Source organism: Coloeus monedula, assembly GCF_965178545.1.
Source record: "Coloeus monedula genome assembly, chromosome: 1".
Taxonomy (NCBI): domain Eukaryota; kingdom Metazoa; phylum Chordata; class Aves; order Passeriformes; family Corvidae; genus Coloeus; species Coloeus monedula.
In genome coordinates, this window is record NC_138781.1 from 139544271 (window position 1) to 139562075 (window position 17805).

The 17805-nt window shown below is 34.6% G+C and overlaps 1 protein-coding gene across 24 annotated transcripts in view; it reads left to right on the forward strand.

Annotated features, from left to right (window-relative positions):
• The window catches only part of RIMS2 (regulating synaptic membrane exocytosis 2), a gene marked incomplete at both ends in the record, with an annotated part of 450969 nt that overhangs the window by 283398 nt on the left and 149766 nt on the right, over positions 1-17805 (forward strand). For all 24 annotated transcript variants that reach the window (XM_082292380.1, XM_082292391.1, XM_082292399.1 and 21 more), the window contains 2 exons: positions 3975-4131; positions 8352-8468. In XM_082292380.1, coding sequence (XP_082148506.1) covers positions 3975-4131; positions 8352-8468 — 274 coding nt within the window. The remainder of the gene's footprint in view (positions 1-3974; positions 4132-8351; positions 8469-17805) is intronic.

Below are 17805 nucleotides of genomic sequence, written 5' to 3' on the forward strand. Positions count from 1 at the left end.
TAATTTATTAACAATTCATTAATATCAGTATTTATTGAATATGTACCCTGCATAGCATAATATTAGCACAGTACAGCTATACTGTGTGGATTAATACTTTAAGTCAAGTATATTAATAGTCTCTCTTAAATCAGATAAAACTAAAACTTAAGGTCTGAAGAAGCTGTATTTAGTGTGCCTTGTAAAATCCCTCTTTTCATGTGTATCAGTTTTTAATGAAACCTTCCCACAAAAGAAGAAGGTGGTGGCATTGCAGTTATCTTTGCCATGTGTCTGTCTTTTACGTATCTGCAGCTCACAGTTGTTTATCACTGATTATCTCTACACTGATTATCAGGTTCTGTGTACTCTCTATGTTGATTTAAGAGGCTTGCCATAGTTATAGAGCCTTTGATTCTATGGTGATGACTCAATATTTATAGCTGCAAGCAGGATAATGTTTGTCCTATTTTTACTACTGCTATAAATAAGTATCTGCTTTGCTCAATAGCAACTCATTGGTCAATCTGTGCTTATGACCTGTTTCTACTGTCTATAATTTCTTTTCAGAAGAGAATGTTTTTACCTACTTTCTCTAACCTTATCTCCTAGATATGCAATATTTTGAAATGGCAAGTTAAATCATACCTACAGTACAAACAGTTCAATCAGAGCTACATTAACTCTACAAAACTGAAGGACAGTTTTGAAATTATCTCATGCTAGTGGGTTGCCTTACTGAAACATCTGCTTTTCAATGTGTGACCTGTTGGCAAAAGAGGAGTTTATAAATATAATAATTTTTGGTTTAAGTAAATTAATTACAAATGTCAAAGTTTATTTTCTGGCAACAATATTATTAGACAGTATTAGTCTATTTCTTTGATCACAGCTAAACTCATCTAGTTTTGTTAAAATAATGTAGCAAAAATGTAGCAAAATGTAGCAAAATTTCTAGGAATGCTGATTTTTTTTTTGCCTTTGTTGTTGTCATAAGGAAGCAGTACCAGTGTTAGTTACCAGAAAGCACTGCATGTCTACTTCCAAATTAATGTAAAGCACTTATTCGATCAGGATTAGACTTGACAATTAATTATATAATGATATATTTTGATTTATTGCAACAATACTGTGCAAGTGGTCAACTAAAATAACAAATTAGAGCTGGAAGAGGCTTTTTGTTCCAAAGTAATTAGTCTGTTTCTATGTGCAGATTGAAATAATTCAATAATTGTGATTTACTTGTTCTCACTTCTAGGAATTTTTTAGACAAAGAAGGTTTTTGTTTGTGTTTTCTTAATTGATTACCTTGCCCCTCAGAATGTTTAGTCATCTAGAATACCTTATGGTATTGCTCATTCCCCTCATACTTCAATGACTGTACATACATAATATTATATAAACTGCTGAATTTTTTCAAAGGATTTATCTGTTTCTTCATATTACTACTCTATTGTTTTCCATCTCCAAATGCAACAAATTCTCCCTGTGTATGCAAAATACAAAGAACCATCTCTGTCTTTTTTCTATCAATAGTTATGCATTATTAGGATAACAAGAAAATATTTCTCTCTGTGTTCTTGTACTGCAAATCATGTTTTTTATTTCAATACCTAGAAATTTATAATAATTTGCTACTCATTTATGTGTGGTGGATTGACCCTGGCTAGATGCCAAGTGGATGCCAAAGCTGCTCCATCGCTTCCCTCATGAGCTGGACATGGGAGAGGAAGTATAACTGAAGACTTGTAGGTTGAGATAAGGACAGGGAGAGATCAATCAACAGTTACTGTCACAGGCAAAGCAGACAACTCAGAGAAAGTATTTTATTACCAATAAAATCAGAGTAGGATAATGAGAAAATATCCCCCACCCCCCCAAGTTTTGGAACACTTTTCCCCCACCCCTTCCTCGTCTCTCGTCTCAACTCCACTCCTGGTTCTCTACCTCCTCCCTCTCAGCTGCGCAGGGAGATGGGAATGAGGGTTGCAGTCAGTTCATCACACATTGTCTCTGCCACTCCTTCCTCCTCAGGGGGAGAACCATTCACTCTATTGCCCTTCTCCAGAGTGAGGTCTCTCTCATGGGAGACAGTCCTTCTTGAACTTCTCCAATGTCAGTTCATTGGGTTCTTCACAAACTGCTCCACCTCCCATGGGGTGCAGATCTTCAGGAACAAACTGTTCCAGTGTGGGTCACAAGTCCTGCCAGCAAACCTGCTCCAGTGTGTGGGCTTCTCTCTTCACAGGTCCACAGGTCCTGCCAGGAGTCTGCTGCAGGGTGGGCTCCCCACTACTGTTACTTTAGCTCTTTTACCTCTGGTTAAAGAATTGGAGAATTGCAGAATATAATGATTTCCAGACTGACTTGCAAAAAATTTATTTATTTATCTCCTACACTTCACTAGTGAGTAAGTAACACCCTGTTTCAAACACAGATGAAATTTCCCCTGTCTTGCCTTGGTGATTTCAGAATTATGTTGCTCTGGCCCTTACATGTTTTGTCAGTGCTTATGCTAATAAATGTACTTTGTATATAGGATAAAAGTCTATATTTCATTACTGACTCTCAGCTGAAGATTCACATAACATGGTTTGACTGCTGTGTAGTGAGGAGAGACTATGTGATCCTCAACATCATTATATTAGTGTAATGTAATGATAATGTGGATTTTTTTTTCACTTTATGTACGAATACCAGATACACACAAAGCAGTTTACTCCTAAACATAGGAGGAATAAGTTATTTATGAATATATCTTTGGTTGTGAGGCCATACAGTAAATATGAATATTCAGTTGAAAGTATTGAACATACTTGGGACCATAAAGTGGAATGAATTAATAAGGTTTTGTTTAGGTCCTTAGTGAACATTTTCCAGGAAGAAAAATAAGAAAAATCATGAGCAGAAGATTATTATACTCTTGGAAGATTCTCATGGGAAAAGCCTAACAGTTTCATGAGCAAGAATTTTTCCAGTGCCAGGTGGATCTCTCTAAATATTCTTTACTTGGTTACTGTCTTCAAAACAAAGAAATCAGTTATATCAGTTGTCACAGCCACCAGGAACTCTCTGAAGACCTATTCCTGCTAAGCATTATAATCAGGTTAACAATTGCAAATCTTCAATTTCTTATCATTATGTTTTAATTTCATCCTCACAAAATTTGGGGGAAATTTACTTGAAATTGCTGTATATCTGGCATCTTTTTTTCACAGAGAGTATTGCACCCTGGGACAGTCAATTCAGGTTTTTCAATTAGATGAAGACAATCACTTTTAATACATCCAGCTTTTAAAAAAGATTTTTATTAAAAGCCTGTGTAAAATATCCATGTGTTAGCCTTTTAGGCCAGTGTAACTTGGAGGCTTTTGCTTAGATCATTTATGCCTTCTATTAAGGTTTATCAAGATTAGGCCAGGATGCTTGCTATTTGTGAAGGAATCATGTTTTTTAGTTCAGAATTGTGAGTGAAATCTGATGTCATTGAGTCACTGTTACTTTAATTGTTTCTGAGATACAAATCTTTCTTGAGCCCCGTCTCTTTATTAAATTACATAGTAGCTTCCTGTCCCAAATATTTGAACTAAACTTTGGATTAATTTTTAATTATGGACATTTCTATTTGAAATACATTGTACAAAACAGTTGCAATACAATTTTAATTAAAAATGCCATAATCAGCTTTGTTATTCTAAGGAACAATCAGTTTCATTTGTTTTATTTTTAATACATCATATTAACCATAAATGGTAAGTCCCCAATTTGGTGCATGGTATTAATTTTTAGTGACTATAGGAGCCATAATTGTACTTAAATAAATCACAACAACAGGAGTCAACTTTACATATGTATGTTTCATAATAAAACCCAAGAACACATGATAACACTGTTGATCAAATCCCATCTTTTATTGAGTTTCTCACTACTACAGATATGGCAGGAAATTGAAAAGTGCAACTTCAGATTCACTGAATATTTGCATTTCTTTTTAGATTATCGACATAATGGGAGAGATCTTCAAAGTTCAACATTATCAGTGCCAGAACAAGTAATGTCATCTAATCATTGTTCTCGATCAGGGTCCCCTCACCGTGGAGATAGTATAGGACGGACTAGATCGTGGTCTCCCAGTGTCCCTCCCCCACAAAGGTAAACTCTTGTTTAACTATACAGTTATAGAAATTGAAGTGGTATTGATCCTGTACCAATACAGGAAATGATCTCCAGACTTTCAAAATGGCAATGAATTGGTTAGATCTTACAAAATTATATAAAGCCAATAATGATTTTTCTTACATTATAGTGATGTGCCTAATTTATATATAATTCTATGTTATTTATGGTTTATTATTACTATGTTATTTATTATATGGTTACATAATTGTATCTTACTTCTGCCTATTTATATCTAGTTTTTCATCAAAATTCCATGCAGTCCAATCTAAGGAAAGAAAAATATTTCTCCACATTTTCGTTTTCTAGAGCAATTTACAGGTTCCATGTTTTATAGTATGTGATAGTTGGATCCAACTTAGCATTCATATGACAGTGGATGTTTTCAACCCTTTTGTTTCTGTAGAATTAAGGTTCTGGGGAGCCTCACTTGCTGTCCATAATAGCTTCCTTTCTACTCTTTTTTCCACACTTCTGAATCATCAAGAATAGACTGACAGACATACAATTTTATAGTGAAGGATATCAACTCCTGATCTTGGAAGGTCTCTGATAATTATTTATCTTGAGAAAAAAAGACCAGGAAATTTCTTCCAAAAGCTAGTCCTTTTGGATATTGCCTGCTAATTAATTGAAAGGATAAGCTTTCTTAAAAGAAAGGAAGCAGAAGGACAGATGTAAATGGGAATGAAACCTGTTTTCCAGCACTTTTTTTGCTATGAATGGATAAGTTTCCAGATTATGAAACTCAGTTGAAATGAAAGTGCAAGTTACTTCGTTTGTCCATAATGTCCACAATTCCCCTTTAATACTGAAGATTTGGTATCCAGTATTTCCTGACAGGAGCACGTTCCTCTCCCTTTCTTGCAGCTATCCTGATTCTCCTGTGTTCTGCTTTCCTTTCTGTTACCTTTGTTCTTTTTGTTAAATTAAAATTCTCTTGACTTCATAATATCCTACTTATGTTTTTACTTGCCATTTCCTCTAATGGATGTAGCCTACATGATATCCTTTGGCATTAGTGAAGTTCTAGGATCCCAAATTATCCCACATCATCTCATACAGCTAAGAGGCAGAAACTGCGTGTTTCTACTTGAAATCTAAACCCATCTAAAACATACAGCCTGACTCGAAATGAGACATAAATAAATGGTAGACACAAAGGGGCCTATTCTGATTTTTACTATACTGATTTCAGCCTAAGTAATTGCCTATGCTCAATCTCCAGAGTTTGTCTGAGATATAGACATAAATGTGAGCAAAATCTCTTTGTGTGTGTGTATGTTTGTGTTTTTATGTTTTTCTGTCTGCATGCATGTTGTGCGCATTTTGGGCAGAACTTTTACCCAAGCTGGTAATTAACACTTGTTTAACATAATTGAAAAACATACTTTTCATTTTCTTGTAGTTTTGCATTTCTTTACATGTTCAAAATGTCTCTTGCTTTTTAACTTTCCTAAAGCTAAGTTTTTAAATATAGTTTTGGATTTATTGCAGCTGTTTCCTACAATGCCAGAATCAAATGCATTATTTGTGTAGTATTTCCCTGCCCACACACCAAATCATTTCTCTGGGGACTTGTTGAGCTCAGAAAATTGGGTTATGAGAGCTTGAGGATTTGTAGAAAAGAAGTATAATCTATCTACTAGATTAGGTATCTATGTACTAGTCTTTTCTAGTTCTACTGAAAATGAATGTGTACTCAGGAAATCTATAAGAATTATCAATCACATTTGCACGCTGTTAAGTGAGTTTGTTGTGCATGTGCTGCCGTACAGATGTCCTAACTGCAGTGAGCATGCTGCACACCCGAGATTTCCCATTACTGACACCTCTGCAGGCAGGAGGTTTTGGGCCATAGAAGTTGTGGTTATATCTTAGAAACTGTTTTGCAGTCCTCAGTCCTACTTAAGTTTATTAACAAACTCCACCAAAGGCCCACTGCATCATAGCTGACAAGAAATTGCTACTGCTCTTGTAGTGTTTTAAGCTAATATATTTAATGTACTGTTATTTTCTCTGTAGATCAGAACGGAGTTTAGACTGTGGCAGGCACCAAATAACACCAGGTTCAGCTTTTTCTAAGACTATACACTTGAAAAAGCAAGATGGAGGTGACTGTAGAAAGTAACTATGCTGAAATAGTGTAATAAATCCAGTAGGGTGCTCCTTATTCTCTACCATCACCACCTGAAATTACAAATTTTCACCTGCTTACCTGTTATCTAGTTGCTTCCATCCATGTTCTGTCAACTGCAAGAAAGTTTCTAGGGAGTGAAGACACATGTTGTGAAAGAAAATTTTCTTAGAGAACAAAGTTCATTGGGGAAAGTATATCCCTTTTTGTTAAATAGTAAATCTGTCTAATAAAGGTATCCCTAGAGTGAAACAGAACTGAAAAAGTAGTAATACTGTGAAGCAGGAGAAATACAGTTGTGTAGGATGTTAAAAGCATGGTCAGAATCTGATAAAATACAGAAATTTCAAGAAAATAAATATTTATTTAGAACAAAAACCAATAAAATAATGTTACAGAAAGTGATTTTAGCAGACAGGATGGTACTGAGTTTTACAGACTAAGTCCTATAATCAGAGTTTAGGTAGGAGTTTTGATTATGTAGGCAGATAGCCCAGATCTTTGGGAAATTTTTCAAAGAAAGGATAGCTTGAGAAAACTCAAGTATTTAAGTCAAGGAAGAGATAAGTAAAGTAAAATATTTTTTTTTTTGAAGCATGAAAGAAACACACTGGGAAAAGGGTCAGAGAGAATCTAGAGCTCAGTAAGGAGGACTGAGATTTGGTTGTTGGGAAAAGTAAAAAGAGGTTAACAAAGAACAGCAGAGGAACCCTGTTAAAGTCCATTCTAAAGTACAAATACACATGACAGTGTTCAATGGCAGGTAAAGATAATGCTGGATTTTCTAACTAGTATAAATAGGGGGAGTTAAAAAACATACAGAAAAGAAGTTGCAGGAAAGAGTTGTAGAGCAGAAGGCAGAAGAATTATGCTCTTAGTATGGCAAATATAAAGTTTACCAGCCAGAATAAACTCAGTATTTGGTTTTACGAATGCCAGAGTGGAAAATGTTTTATAACAAATGAGGTGGAGCTGAAGGCAAAAGTTTGTGTGTAACACAACATCTTTATAGCACTTATATGCAGAAATAAACGATGGCATGGCAGCAGCAATGAAGGATACATGTACAAGTTAACACTAATCAGAAACTGGTGAATGATAAAGGATAAGTATGACAGGTACCAAAAGGGCAAAGTGACAAGAAAGGAAAGGGGAACTGAGTGGTATAAAACAACAAAAAAAGGAAACTTAGGCTCATGCTACTGCAGATTGCAGTAAAGGACAGGGGACAGAAGAATGTATTGGTCTAAATCTTGACCTTGTATGGAGGGAAGCATGAAATTTGTTATTTTCAAATCTGTACGAAACAATTATGTTTTAATTATCCAGTAATTATTACAGTTAACTGTTGCCTTTTATTTTCCTATTCTTGTGGATTTGTTTTACAGAGCAGCAAAAGTGAAGTTAGTGTGTGTCAGGTATTGATAGATAAACTGAGCAAAGCAATCAATAGGGGAAGTTTTGGTCTCAAATAGTAGAGGTGATTGGTGCTCTTTAACCAAGCCTGCACAAACAGTTCTGGGTTTTTTCAGATTTTTTTCTAGTGAGATTACAGAATGAGTTTTCCAGGGCAAAACAAGCAGCTATTATTTAATTCAGATGCCAATGTTTTCCGCAGTAACAGCCACAAGTCCCCATTGTGCCTTACTACAGTTTACATCTTTATAGTAAAGCCAAAATAAAGAGCTCATAAAAAATTGTTTAGAGTGTGTGTTTCAGTTAGAAAGGAATTTTTCCTTGAAGTCTGGAAAAACTAATGAAATTTTGTCTAAGATTAACATTTTTAATGAAGGAAAAAAATTTACTCTTATTTCCAGAAGAAACACATTGGAACAAAAAAAGGGAGCTCTATCCCTATCATGGACTTGGCACTGTTTTGTAAATGAGAAATTATTTTACTCTAAGATTTAAAATCATTTGACTTTAAATGTATACAAAAGTCTGGTCAGATAACAGATCTTGTTACCAACATGTTTGCTAATAATTGTCTTTACAAACCAGTGAGAGGATGTCATCCAGGCACACTGAAAACTCAGAACCTCATATCTTTTGTCCTTAGTCGGAATGCGGATCAGGGACCACGAGGGAGTCGATCTACCCCTGCACATTACAACACCCTGAACCGGATGGACAGACACCGTGTTATAGATGACCACTACTCCCCGGACAGAGAGAGGTAAATATCTGGCTGGAATTAGAACAGCTGTAGCCTACATGCATCAATGTGAGTAACTTCAGTATGGTGGCTTGCTAAAGTAAATTACATACCTAATCCCAGAGATTAGCATTTCTCTACTCGTTTATCCACTGGTTACATGACATACATTACAAAATATAAGTGCATATAAGACTGGAAAACTGTTCAGTGAACACGTGTTTGCCAGGAGGGAATCTGAAAAAATCTATGAAAAAATATATAATATAAAGGTTGAATAGTTTAGTTGTCTTTTTTTATAAAAGTATTTTTGCATGTTAGATTAGTGAATTCTTTAAGTACTAAATATCTTTTGAAAAATCTATCAGTAGACTTGGTTGTTTTTGCTGCTGAATAAAGAGGCATAAACCCAGATAATTTCAGCTCAGTATTAATGTAATGCTCCCATCGGATACAGCACAGTCCACAGATGTAACAAAAGTGTGTTCCAGTATTGTGTTCTGTGTTTGTCTTCGCTCAACCTTCTGAGACATTTCGTAAAAAAGAAAAAAAATGATTAGGGCAGCATGTATGAAATCCGAGTCTCTGTGTTTAGCAGCACATCTGACTGTGACTAATGTTTTGCCTAATGGAACTTCCCAAACAGTAAGCAGAGCTTTAGCAACCTCTATGAATTTTAATGATGTAAAAAAGAATTGCAGCAATAATTGAACAATGTAGTTAATTTTGCTGAATTAATTGTGGCAATGAGTTTGTGACATCAAAAAAATTATTGGCCTTTTCCACCTCGTTGTCTTCAGGTTAGAAAATCAAAACAAAAAGTATTTATTACCTTTAATTTTTAAAATCTTGCGGCTTTTTATGCACCAAGTTGAAATCCCTGCACTTTATAATGATAGGCATGATTGCTAGATATTGTCTCATTTTATAATTGCATATACCAAGGAGTAATACAAATATATTTTGTTATCTTGAGTGATAATATGCCTAGCATTTGAAGTTAATACTTTTACAGATATCCATTACAGGTTATTCCTCAAGCGACAACACATCATTGGGGTTTCTAACTGTAAAACAAAGAATTTGAGAAATCAGTGGCTTTTTGTTAGCAATATTGAACAGAAAAGATTAATATTTCTAGAGACCAGTAATGTGATGGTCAATGATTGTATGGAATGCAAGACAATGTTCTTCAGAAGACTATAATGTTTTAATTTCAGAAGAAAAAAAATTTAAATGTTCCCAATGAGACCTGTTACAAAAAAAGCATCAGAATGAATTAAAACCCAAATCCCTTCAAAGTGACTTGTAATTTAATTTGGTGAATAAAAAAGTCAAATGGGCAAAAATTAAGCTAGTGAAAAAACAGTCAAGTGTTTCTCATCCAGAATAGTAACTGGATTCATCACAAGTACAGTAGATCATAAGTCAACCTCTTTTTTGCAGTAGAATATTTAATATTTCTGTTTAAGTTATGGAAAAGAAAAGCTATTCAGTTGGTTCATTAGTATCTGATTTTCATAAAGAAGGCAATAACATGAAGATTCCGAGCTGTTTCCTTAAAAGAAGATTACAGAATGCTTTTGGGACATAATGTTATATTGATTTTTAGACCAGTCATCCTTGAAATAGGACCTAAACTTGCCCTTAGAGCCTGTATATGCCTTATGGAACGCTGCTGCATTTTTTCACTATGCAAGTTCATTTGTTGCCTCCCAGATAAATGCATAGCTGTGAAAGGTTGCTTGAAGTACTGTACCACAATGTTTTTCCATCATTTCAGTCAAATAATCCCTGCTGGACTGACTTGATTTAGAGAAAAATTATTGTGTTTTTTAGAATATGTTGGAAAAGCAGTGTCAGAAGGCTGTTGGTGATGAGATTATTGAATTTTCACGACCGTTCTAGATTAATAGGTATTTGCTTGATAGGTGTGCTCTGAATCTCTGAGCACAGTTTTATATGTTGTCTGTATTTTCCAAAACACACAGAGAAATTCTTCCCATCGCACATGGTGAGTGATTGCCTATGTAATCAAATTGTTGACTAGTTATTCCTCTATTGCAACATCTCTGAAACATATTTGTTTTAGGCAATACTGGAGAGAACAGGATAAGACAATTCCCAAATATTTATCATGTTTTATATTCATTGTTAGTTTGACAGTGATTTTATGAATGGAAAGATGATTAGACTTCAAAATTTTTTAATGAATATTTATGATACTGTCTCTGCTATATAATAAAAACCCAAAGGTACCCCTAAAGTAGCTCTTCAATGGTATTGCTCCTGGAAACTGCTGGAACTGCAGGCAGTTGGGAGAAGTTGAAAACTGAATTTTTGTATAGGTTTGTAATCTCTCTACGTTACCCACACTTGGCTCTGAAAACAAATCACATTTTTCATTCCCACAGCTCTGATGCTTTCTTGTTTCCACGATCCACTTATCCTTGGAGTTGCTTGCAGAAAGGGGATTTAGAAACAGTACCCTCTTATAGACATACTCAGTTGCTAAGTTGAAGTATTACTGAGAATATGAGTAAGAAAATTCTTTCCTTCCTTTTCTAGGTAATTCAGCATTAAGTTCTCTAAGGTATATGGCACTGAGGAGTTAGTTGAAGCCACATACAAAAAGCCTAATGACCTCAAGACTAATGGCAATGTAAAACATTCCTTCAAACTTGAATGCATAGTTAGAATAGGAAATAAAATTAATAAACCCCCTGAAAGACACATTTTTTTTAAATTTACTTGGAAATAATTGTAATTTCAAACACCAAACCCTTAAATATGTCAAATATGCTATATCATATACTTATTTTTGTATATTATAAGGGTAAATTTATGGTTTAAATTTGTATCTATTGCTGTATTATCAAAAGTGTCAAATGTTACTGTGTACACTGCTAATTCAAAGTGAGAAATCCTGTTAATTTCTTACCTGTATATTTAATACAGGTCCACTAGTTAATTGTTGTCAAAATGTGAGGTTTTTTGTGGGTACTCACACTCTTATGAAATAACCTAAATTTGTAATGTAAAGAAATGTGAATGCTCATGACCTAATATGGACCCAAGTTCCATAAGAGCGTTTATCTGTAATGGGATAACCTTGTAAATGTCAGTTTGACAGGTTTTAGTAAATTTTCTAAGGCTGAATTTTACCTCATTGGGAAACTGAAACTAATCAAACTACAGAAACCATTGAGAAAATCTTGGAAACAGTTGGATTTAACCTTAGAGTTTTATATTTAAACAATCAATATAATTAGGTGAATTAGAGGAATAATGTGAGAATCTTAGTGTAGTTCCAAAAAAACCCACCAAAGAACAACAACAAAACCACCAAACTATACCTGTGTGTTTCTTTCTGAAAGATATATCAACAACAAACACCAAGATAGTGTGAGAAAATTGTACTCAGGCCCACAACTTCAATGAATTTAGATACTGTTTAGCAACTATTAACTATATTCTATGTCCGAGGTGGGTTCTCCCTGAGGCATAACACTGCTAATGGTGAATTTAGCATAGGTATGTTAAGCCAGAGCATTCTGAGAATGCCTAACTCAAATAGTCTTGCAGGAGAAATGTATGAGAAAGCTCCTAAATTATAAATGTTTTTCTAAGAGGCACTTACAAGAAAGCAAGAGAAAAGGGAAGTTATCCACTATCCATTCATCAAAACTATGGCACACTTTCCATTTTGTTGCTATCTGTTTTGTCAAACTAATAGTTATGAGCATGGTTATTTAGAGAAATATTCTCCATTATTTTAAAATCACTTCAAAGATGTTATCTGGATGTGCTGGGACCAGCAGGGCTATCACACCCCTGTTACTGAGGAGATTTCATTAGTGTATTTGAATACACACTTCATTTTTTTCATGCTGTTGAAAGAATGTGGTTTGGATTTTTTTAACATAAAGTAAATGTTGAAATACATGCCAAAAAATCCCATTCGCTATAATCAAACCAGTGAAGACCAAAATAATTCAGTACGAGTCTGTTGCATGTTAGCTAAAGCACAGTGTAAATACCTGCCTCTTTTATTTGACACCAAGTTAAACGTGGGCAAGAGCAACATAAATTCTACATTTCTAAATGCCACTTAAACTGTGCAGTTGCTTTATCCATGGGGAGCAGGCTCCTAATCCAATACTTTTATTAAGTACGTGCCAGATTAAGTCAAACTAGGTAAAGATTTTTTTTGATGCATTTTGCCATATTAAAACACTGAAGAAACCAGATTTTTTTTTCCACGGTCTTTATTAAATACATAACTGAATAATATGTAATTAGGTAGTCATTTATTTATTATTTAGTTAATATTTTACTGTAAAATCAATTAAATGTAAATTAAAATACAAAGGTATTGTAAAGTATAAAGGGTTCCTGATGCTTTATTTGGAAATTTTAGGATAATTTTTTCAAGTTTCAGTTGTGTGTCTCATGTGGGTACGTATCTACATGGGGGTATGTAATGTCACTGCTTCTTTTCCTATTTTAAATACCCAGTAAAGTAAAAGAAATGCATTGCTGAAAATTTGCTTATAGCTATGTTATAAAATGTTTGCATCAGTTTGAATCTTAATAATTGCAGTGTTTCTTTAAGTTCTTTTTCTCCTTTCAAATCACTGTTTAATTGCACAATTATCTGCACCACCCACCTGGTGCCTCCATGAGTCTGCTGAAGGATGATTATCTCCAACAGGGATGTCGGAGTAGGAAGGTGGCAAAGAAGAAGCTTTGAGCCGAATTTAAACCCCCCATCCCCCCAAGAGTCGTAGCTATATTCCTTGTAATAAAATGCACAAAAAGAAAAAAAAAAAAAAAAAGCCTGTGTTAAAAATAATGCAGTTCTGATAAAAGACTTCAGTGCTACACCTTTGGAGCAATGATTTAAAATGCAGTATTGGGAGCACTGTGATAATTTGATACTGGCTTTCTTATTGAAAGCCATCTTGATTGAATATGTGTCAGCTCAAAAATTCTCTGCTGATAATTGCTATTGTTTCACAATTAAAGTCTTCAAATTGTCAGTTACTATCAGTTGGAACATTTCCAGGATTTCATCTATCCCCGGAGATTAGAAGAAATTTCTATAGAATTGATGTAACAAAAACCATCCATACCATTAGTGATGAAAAAATTGTTATTGTTTATAAGTAAAGAAAATCTGGTTTTTTCTTTAAAAAATCCAAACTATTAAATAAAACTATTAACTGTAATATTTTCTATGAAATGTGGCAGGGGAAGTTACATAACCAGCACTTTATTCTTGAATGTCATTTGACATTTTCTAAGAGTTAAGAGCTTGACTTCACATTTTATTCACATAGTCTGTTGGTGTGATATGTCAGGTGTTTATGAAGCAGCATGGAAAACATTCCACCACAGAGAGCACTAACTGTTGCTTTATTCAGATGAGAATATAATCTTTTAAAATGGTATAACTGGACTCTGGTAAAAGTAACTAGCTGTAGTAGTTGCTTTCCATTGTTGAAATGAGTAAGCTGCTCATAGGAAGTATAGCACACCTTTTCTCTGAACCCACATCCTTTTACTGGTTCCTGGCTCCTTTTCCCTTGAGCAGTTCTGTGCTCAACCTCACAGCCAGTTTGATCCCAAGCACAATTTTTTGCTTCATTCCCTGAACTTCATACAGGGAACTACATTCCCACAGTACTTTCCCTAAACTTCATACGGCAGCTTTCTCTTTTCTACCACTTTCAATGACTTTTTCCCCCCTAAATTTCCAACTGATTGACCCAAAGAACCACCTTTTTCTTACTCTGCAGTCTTATTAAGCTAATTTCTATTTTATCACATTGCTAGTTTTTCAGAGAATTGTAACTTGAGAAATTCGGGAGTATTTGGTTAAACGCAAATTCATACTGATAAAAAAATTATATTTACTTAAAAAAATTTAAATAATTCTATATTTCTCATACATTTAATTTCCTATTTCAGCTGAAAAAATGTAAAGGAGTGTTACTAAAAATAGAGGATTAAACTATTGGCGATGATACATTATATTACTTTAATTGCAATCAGATAATACACTGGAAAAACCTGAATATGGGAATAGATAAACAGTGATAGGATGAGAGAAATTTCTTGCTTCAGCTGAGTTTCATTCATGCAGTCTCTAGCAGAAAGGAGCACAAAGTCTTGTTTTGCGCTCAGAATTATTTTTGGATATTTCAACAAGCACAAGGATGTAATAATATTCCAGTACTTCAGCCTTTCCACAGAAACACTTGGGAGACTACTGCCCACTCCAGTAGGGAAGCTGGAATGTCAATCAAATTTTAGGACCTGGTCACAGAGAGTGAAAATTGAAAGGAATAAATTATCTCCTAAATGCCTCTTCTTTGCTATTAAATAAAATATCCCAAGCAGTAGAGAACAGGTTAAACTCCCCTCGCATAGGAAGAACAGAAAGGTATTCCATGAGGCTCAAGTGAGGCACTTTGTGTGTGTGTTTTCAAGTGTGCTTCTGTGACTCTTCTGGTATGTTAAGCCTGTTCCTGGGTACTAATTACTTCCAATTAGGCAATCTAATCAGTTGCTGAATCACTGATTTCTGTTTTCTTACCCTAATGGTTCACTGATTTTTTATGAATGTGTAGGAAAATGGACACATGGGTGACCAGTATCAGAAAAATTTTAAGTAATTTTCTACTCACTTTAAAAAAAGAAAGTTATCCTGTTTACCTGTATACCTGGAATCTTGTCAGAACAGTGGAAATCTCTTTTCACCACAGTGTGGAAGGGGATGGGTATGTATGTGTTGTAGTAATGATCATATTGCAAAACTTAAAATGCTGCCTTATTAGACTAACTTCATTACTTTAATATAAGTAAAATGAGTTGTTGCTGCAAATTTCCTATTTATCTGTAACAAAATATGTAATGCTTCATAAATCTGTGAGGATGCATATTATTATGTTCATTTTGCCATACCATCATTTACCATACTTCTGCCGTGGACTACTATAATGTAGGAAGTAAGGAATGTGTGATAAGAGGCTAGAAATGTAAAGCAAGGCTGCACAAAAAAAGGTATCCTGGAGTTCTTTTGTCAGATTAAAAATCTGACATATCTAAATTTCATCCATGTCTCCATCATCTTCTGAGCATTCCCATGTATATGTGCACATGGGGTCATGATTTTCATTAACAGCTCAAATGATATATTTAGTTTAGATGGAGATCTGGAACATTACTGAAGTTCTTTTGCACTTAGGCAATGCGAAGCTTAATGTTTTTACTACTTTATGATACATTTACTTCATGATTTTAATTGGTTTATACTGGATATTGGCCAAATAATGTGGTGTATGTTTCAGTTTTGGACATTTAGAATAAATCATGGGCATTTTTGGTGTTGCTAACATATTTATAAAACCATAAAGAATTTATATTAACCTAAATACATAAAAATGTATAGTAATATATTTAATAATAAAAAAACAACTAGTGTGGTGTGGGTTGTGTGCTCAGAAGAAAGATGGCATTTAAGCATTTTGCTCTGCATGTTGAAATACACAAAGCACAGGAAAATATGCTGCTTCAAACTGTGCATCCTTTGACGTATGGGATATCAGTCATTCTCTCATACTGATGTGTTATGGCCCTTTCCTTTCTTTTTGACTAACCATGCCTACTTATGGAAAATATTACTGTGCTTCAATAGAAACCATTTTCAGACAGACACTTGCTTACATGAATAATATCTCTGTAATTATTATTGTAATATAGTTAGAGATTTTATGGAAATGCACAAAAATTGTTAGGCTGTATATTCTTGATTTATGATTAATGCCTTGTACTCTGGTAATTTACTGTGTTGATTCATGGATAGAACTGTGCTTTCGCTTCTTAATTGATCCAGACCTAATCTAAGTTATTATCTATTATCTCCAACTACCTGAAAGGAGGTTGTATCCAGGTGAGGGTTGGCCTCTTCTCTGAGGAAACCAGTGACAGGACAAGGGCAAATGGCCTCAAGCTGCCCCAGGGGAGGTTCAGGTTGGGTATTAACAAATATTTCTCCACGGAAAGAGAGGAGAGTCTATGCATTGGAACATACTCCCCAGGGAAACGGTCGAGTCACCATCCCTGAATGTGTCCAAAAAACAAGTAGAAGGGGCAATTTACAATATAGTTTAGTGGGCATTGTGGTATTTGGTCAAAGGTTGGGTGTGATGATCTTTGATAGTGATTCTATGATTCTATTAAGACTTAGATAGCATGGTTAACATGGGCTCTGAAAAGAAAAGGAGAAGTATGAATAGCCAGTAATTCCAGAGGGTTAGGTCAACTATAAACTCAAGCTTATCCCACTCCTCTATGAACATAAGCAAAGTTCTGGCTGATGAGGGACCTTATTTTAAACTTGTTAAAAGTTATTGCATATCAAGTTCTGTAAGTGGTTGTATCAAAATGCCAGCTTACTCTGACTCTGAGATCCTGAAATGAATTAAAAAAAAAACAAAAAAGGGATAAGGTTGAACTGCCTGCCAGACATTCCCAAGAAAAATTCCCGGAACTTGGTAAGAACACTAGAGTTCTGAGTTTCTAGAAGTATTAGAACAAAACTTGATACCAGAAGTAGGACAATTAACATAGTTTGGTGGAGATATGAAAAGTTGTTAGGACTGAAATCCTGAGCAGAACATGAACTGATGGTGTTTCATTCACATACAAATAAGTGAAGTGAACAGTTTGGGGTGTTCCTTCTTATGGACAGTAAGTAATCTACTTGCAAATAGCATGTGCATTTCCATGAATTTCATGTTCTGCAACATATATTCTGCCTGACGTCCTAGTTTTGTTTAAGACTTTGGTTTTTAAATAATGGTTAAATATATAGTATTTATTAATGTCATATATTTTTCAAAGACTACCAGGAGAACTTGTCAGCAGTTCACTGGAAAGATAAAAGGCAAAGTGAATTGTTAAAATTAAAATGTCATCTACCAGCTGGAAACGCTTAATTGCTTATTAATACTAGAGCAAGTGTTTTGAGGTGTTAATTCCAGGGTTGCATCTGAATAATTTAAAGGCATATTCATGTGGATGTAGCCTGGGAATGTCCCCATGTAGTGTAGAGAATAAGCTGGTATGCAATTCTTTGCCATCATCATACATTTGCTGTATGCTGCTGCGGGGTATACTCCTACATTTTTATTTGATTTTTCTTCCTGTGGGTGTCCATATATTCTAAAAAAAATTTTAAGTGGTGGATTTTTTTCAGTGTTTCTTGGCAGCATGCTGACTGACAGGCTGTTATGGGTAGACTGCTTTTGATACTTAGGTATTTGCATTAGTTTAAAAGCACTAACAGTTT